This window comes from Mastacembelus armatus, chromosome 21, assembly GCF_900324485.2.
Source record: "Mastacembelus armatus chromosome 21, fMasArm1.2, whole genome shotgun sequence".
Taxonomy (NCBI): Eukaryota; Metazoa; Chordata; class Actinopteri; order Synbranchiformes; family Mastacembelidae; genus Mastacembelus; species Mastacembelus armatus.
Window position 1 is genome coordinate 14218232 of NC_046653.1, and position 6000 is coordinate 14224231.

The following is a 6000-nucleotide window of genomic DNA, read 5'->3' on the forward strand; positions in this document are numbered from 1 at the left end:
TGTTTTCTCATATGAGACACCATTATAGCGGCTCAAGTACCCAGTAGCCTCGAGCGTCTCTCCCTCTCCCCATCTCCCACACACTCAGACTCACTCTCACTCTCACACATGCAGCCCCCTCACCCCCCCCCCCCCCAACCCCATCCCAAGTCTCTGATATCTCTTCTATGAGACAGATGTGGAACCTGTTTTCTCTCCAACTGTCCAGAGAATATCGAAAGTTAAAAAAGGGTTCGTGTTGTGGCATTGCCCCTCGACTGTCAAATCCACAGAGCTCGCTGTCAGTTCACTCAGTATGTCCGAATCAATTATCTCTCCGATCTCTCACCTCCATTTGAGGTTAATACAACAAGATGCACATCATTCTAACGAAGTGATGTTTACTAGAGAAGTAGACAGTGATAATGAAAAGTATTTGCTGCGATATGGGAACGCCAATGTAGTTTTTCTCTCTCTTCTGCAGAATGCCTTCTTCAGCTTTGAACTGGACCAAAACAAACTTCTTCTTAACATCACTCTTGACATTTAATGTAAATATATTTATTTCTTGTAAATTTCTGTTTTATATGTGTCAAATAAATGTGTTTAAAATACAACTTTTTTTATGAAGTGTATTTTTGTCCTTGTGTTGATTTGTAAGTGATGGTCACATCTGCTACAGTAGCTTTATCGTGATTGGCTTTGTGTAAGATCTTCAATTACAACAATATAAAAAATATTCTGTTTGTTCCTGGGAACAGTGCATATGAGTTATAACACAGCATTCCTAAATCATTTGCATATTATGAGAACAAAACTAGAGAAGAAAAACTAAGATGCATGAAAAATAATCATCTTGGAAATGAAGCACGTTGCCTCAACTTTTCTACCTGTTGCAAAGGTTTATTTTGTTTTAAACTAAAGACATTTAGATTTCTGATCAAAGTATAGATATAACATGTGGATGCACTTATTCCCCTCATTGTTTTCCTTGATTTTATTGTTAGCAAAAACATATCTGCTTCAGGTCCCTAAAATGCAACAACTGTGGGAGTTTTGTTACCTGTAAACACTGTAAGACTGCATCTACTTATTAAATATGCTGCTAATCCCTAAAAGCAGCATACCATCTACTTTATGTACTGCGTGATGTACACGGATGTACTGATTCATTTCATGTTCAAACCGTTGCGTATAGAGTCAGTAAACTATTGCAGTGGGGAGTCCCTTTTCCCATCAACTGCTGCAGGAACCATTTCTTTTAGCCAAACCACTGCTGAGGTGAACCTGGTGAAACTTGAGGCATTGCCATAAGATGGTAAAGGTTTGAAGCAAGGAAATTACCTCAGGCACTGGACATTGTGCCAAGCATACAGTCATGAATTTCTTACAAATTATATCAAAGTCCTGCTCAGTCAAATCCATCCCTCAGCTGGAGTCCCATTGAGATGCATTAAAATGTAAAAACTTGCATTTGGGGATGAACCAAGTATCTCAAAGGAAGATATCAATAATTTGGCAACGGGGACGGTTCAAAAAATCCATGCAGTTGTCATATATGGCTGATATTTGCCTTGTGTACCCTGACAGCTCACATGTGAAGCTGGTTTATGTGAAAATCAACTGTAAATCTGAACTGATCTGTCTTATTTTAGAGTCCACAAATGGCTGCGGTTCAGGATCATATAGAAACGTTTTCTGTTTTAGGGTGGATTCTTCCTTCACTTTAACAGCTGTCTGGTTTGACATAACAGAGCAGATTACGTTTGACTTTTACCTGACATCCAGAAGAGAAGCTAAGAGTCTTCACAACACAAATACAAGCTTTTGATGCACAGTGTAAAAATGTTGACATTGACACAGCTAATAATTCAGCTAGAAACAGCAGGTAAACTGAGTTTATAGCTGTAGTCGTCATTTTTTTCACCTGTTCACCTTGATTTTGATTGGAGGTGAACAGGTGATGGATTATAAATCGCAACTAAAGATTTTATTTATCAATCATTTTAAGTCAGTTATAAACAGTTAAACTGTCTGACTCTTCCTTTGTCTTTTTCCTTTTTAATTCATCAATATCATGGATTTGTGTAAAAAAAAAAAAAAAAGACCTTAAATATTTTGCTATTTATATCTAATTTATTTCCAAACTGAAAAGTTACAAGGAAGGAAAATTTTACCAACTTAGTAATGCAACAGATCTGACTGATCTTATTTGTGCCACAATTCCTTTGATACCAAACTAAAATGCATGTATTTAAATATGAATATCTTTATCAATTCTTTACATAAAATTTGGAATCCATTAAAAAGAACAGGTTTGGGTTGTTATGTTGGTGAAATTTATGTTATATGTGCCACGAAGTCTGCAGTATGGTAATAAATCTTGAATTAAAAATTAATATTATGTTTACATCAGTTGAAGGGTCTTTTATTGTTTTCTTCTAAATTATCTTCAGAGTAGTAGAATATAATTTAGTACTATTAATAGATTCATTAGCTCTAACTTAAAAACTGTGGTCCCAATATTTCTTAATCTTAAGCATGGTCTATATATATGTATATATATGGAAATAATACAGAAATACTCCAGAATTCAAGGCAGGATTTTCCTGTTTTATAAGCCGTGTTATCACCAACAGCTGCCATAACTTGATATAAACAAGGTTAATCTCCACTGTTTTTTATCAGTCAACAGTTCGACTACACCACTCCAGTAGCCAGTTTCCTAGTTTAACATGGCTCCAGTGCAGCCCAGCAGGACTCCCCCTTTCCCTCATGACTGTGTGTAAAGCCGTGGGAGAGAACTGGGAACATTAATCCCTTCAAAGGAACAGATCTAATTCAAAATCTGCCGCTCCAAACTAGTTGAGAGGACAGTGATTGTTTCTGCAGGGAAGCCAGATAAAGATCAGAGGGCTGATACAGAAAACTACAACTTCCATTTCATCTGCTCTGCCACAAAAGTTTGAATATTATCTTATGAAAACTGAACACTTGTGCCTTCATTAAATGTTCTGAAACAAAAAGGACAAAATGATATGCCGCTTCATCCTAAAAGTTCTTCTGCAGTAGAAATACCTCTGTGTAATTTGGACTCTGCTGTGTGTGAGGTCCTGCGATTTTTTTTCTAAGTTCCTCCCCAGACAAGTTTATAAGGAAACAATTGAGCCATCACCATTTTAAGTGCTGCCTTTGTCACCTGACTCCTAACAGAGGTTTCCCTTATGTCACGTTAAATAACATTAACATGTTTACATGTTTTAGTTTGTGAGGGGGTAAATTTTGATGCTCAACAAAGAGGGGAAAAAAATAAGAGTAAGGTTCTGACAAAAACAAGTGATTGAAATGAATGAAATAAGTATTTCAGAGAGGCCATAATTAAGAATTTAATGCCTTGTTGTAGTTCAAAGGCACAACAAAGACATTTGAATTCAAATTATAAATGTAAAAGAGAGGCAGATTCTTCAGAGATGAGAACTTTGTGTTGAGTCACTTGATTTGGTCTCTTTCCTCCATCAAACAGTCAGGCAACGCTCTTGGAGATCTCCAGAGATAACAATGTCACATTGTCACATAGGGTTCTGCTACAAATCCTTAATTACAAAAAGAGGATCAGATGACTACAGCATCCAATACCGGGGTCTCCAGGCGGCATGAGGGTCTTTGATCAAGAAAATCCAATTATTTGTGTATATACATTTCCCACATAGTGATTACTTCATTAATTGTCCCGCCTTTATCTCCTCCCTTCCCATCCCCCCTAATAATCAGCTCCTTTATCCAGACCAACAAACACACCATAGGAGCTTTGTGGATTCAAAGGATTTGCTTTCCCCTCTCAAAGAGCCGCTATTCTTTGATGATTGGGCAGCGGCAAACTTCAAAGTAATAAATCTTATTTCTGACTGGCTGGCGGCCCACCAAAGTCCTTATCAAATTCTAAGAAGTGATCCCTCACTCTTCAGATAGACCAAGGATATCTGGGAGAGAGGAAGCACCGCAGAGCGAAGACCTGCTCGACGAGACGTTTTTACCGCGAATACCACATATTTCTCCAAATTAGTGCTTTTATTTTTATTTGCTGTCATCGAGAGGGAGGAGGACGTTTACCATGGCAGCAGTGGCTGTACTGCGGAATGAAACACTCCAGGCTTTTCTTCAGGTTTGTGCGCAACTTTGTGTTTACTTTGAAGACTTGAATAACTTGTAAACTCAGCCATCCGCGTCGTTTTACGTTTGGATTATAGGTCTCACATATTTATTTATATATTAATAGACCGCGTTCAAGATAAGAGTCTGTCTAGATCTCACATTGTCATATAATTTAATTACTAACGCTTAATAGTTAGTTTGCGTGTTAATGTTTCCTGCTGCAGCGTAACGCCAACTTTAATGTCGCATCATCATCATCATCATCATCATCATCATTCAGGTTACTAAACCGATTAAACGCAGATGAAATCCAAAGTGTTTAGAGCAGCAATAAGCAGAATAATAAAAAGTAGCACAGTGTTTGTGTTTTCAGCTCGTAAAATGTGTTAAATAATGTTTGCAATAAAGAAAAATGTGTGTCTCGGTTATCAGGATCGTACTCCAAACTCTTCTCCAGAGAACTGTAAGCACTCCCCGCTGGCTCTCCTGGCTGCCACTTGTAACCGGATCGGGCATCACCACGGATCCAACCCGGCAGATTTTCTCCAGGTCCCTTACGACCCAACTCTGGGTTCCCCCTCGCGTTTATTTCACCCGTGGACTAACGAGGGAAACCCTCAGAGCAGCCTGGGCAGCAACTCTACTTTCGGACTATCCTCCAAGCCCCAGCTGTCTGCGCACATCCAGAGCTCCTTCAGCTCGCACCACGAACTGCCCCTTACCCCTCCGGCGGATCCCTCGTACCCCTATGACTTCTCCCCGGTGAAGATGTTACCTTGCTCCATGCAGTCCCTGCAGTCCACCTGCCCTCCCACCTACGTCCCCGCTGTCAGCTACGCAGCCCCAACTCCCATTCCTCCCGCAATGCCAAGTTTTGTCACGGGACCTTCCGGTCTTGTGCACCAACAGCAGAGACAGTTGTCCCCAAACCCTGGAGAGGATATTCCGTGGTGGAGCCTCCAACAGGGGAACCACGTCAGCCACTCGTCCTCTATCGGTCCCCATCGCTTCCAGCTACAGAGAGGCTTGGTTCTGGGACATACGGACTTTGCGCAGTACCAGACGCAAATCGCCGCTCTGCTGCACACCAAGTCCCCTCTTGCAACTGCGCGGCGGTGCAGGAGGTGCAGGTGTCCGAACTGCCAGTCCTCCACGTCCAGCGACGAGCCTGGGAAGAAGAAACAGCACATTTGTCACATACCGGGTTGCGGGAAAGTTTATGGAAAAACTTCTCACCTCAAGGCGCACCTGAGGTGGCACTCAGGGGAGCGTCCGTTTGTGTGCAACTGGCTGTTCTGTGGTAAGAGTTTCACCAGGTCGGACGAGCTGCAGAGACACCTGAGGACTCACACAGGGGAGAAGCGCTTCGTTTGCCCGGACTGCTGCAAGAGGTTCATGAGGAGTGACCATTTGGCAAAACACGTCAAAACTCACCAGAACAAAAAAAGCAAGTGCCACGACAAAACACTCGATCACGTCAAAAGGGAGGACACGAGGAATATGTTGTAACACATTTTATAGTCATTTTAAACAGTAGAAGTTACTATAGTGCAATACATTAGTCAAAGTACACAGTGAACCGCCTTTTTTTTCTAGGAAATCCTGTTTATTTTTTTGTTTCTTGCAGTTGATTTGTTTCATCCTGACAATAGTTTCCAACATCACTGGTCTGTGTGGGACATTTTTGTATATATCTAAAGTTTCATAACTTCATTTGGGACCACAGAGAAGTTATAGCTCATGAGTTTGAATTCACTGTCTATATCATATCAAGGAAGACAAGTTTTCAACTTGTGTTTTGATCATTGTCTTCGGTGGAAGATTTCGCTCCCTTGTAAATTATATTTAATAGCTTTTGTTGAATGAAAG

General features: G+C 40.5%; 1 protein-coding gene across 1 annotated transcript; it reads left to right on the plus strand.

The window, feature by feature from the left end:
- The first annotated feature begins 4090 nt into the window (after positions 1 to 4090).
- sp5a (Sp5 transcription factor a) lies at positions 4091 to 5640 on the plus strand. Its single transcript, XM_026295938.1, has 2 exons — positions 4091 to 4141; positions 4564 to 5640. Exons 1-2 carry the CDS (start codon positions 4091 to 4093, stop codon positions 5638 to 5640), a joined length of 1128 nt encoding a protein of 375 aa, XP_026151723.1.
- Positions 5641 to 6000: the final 360 nt, after the last annotated feature.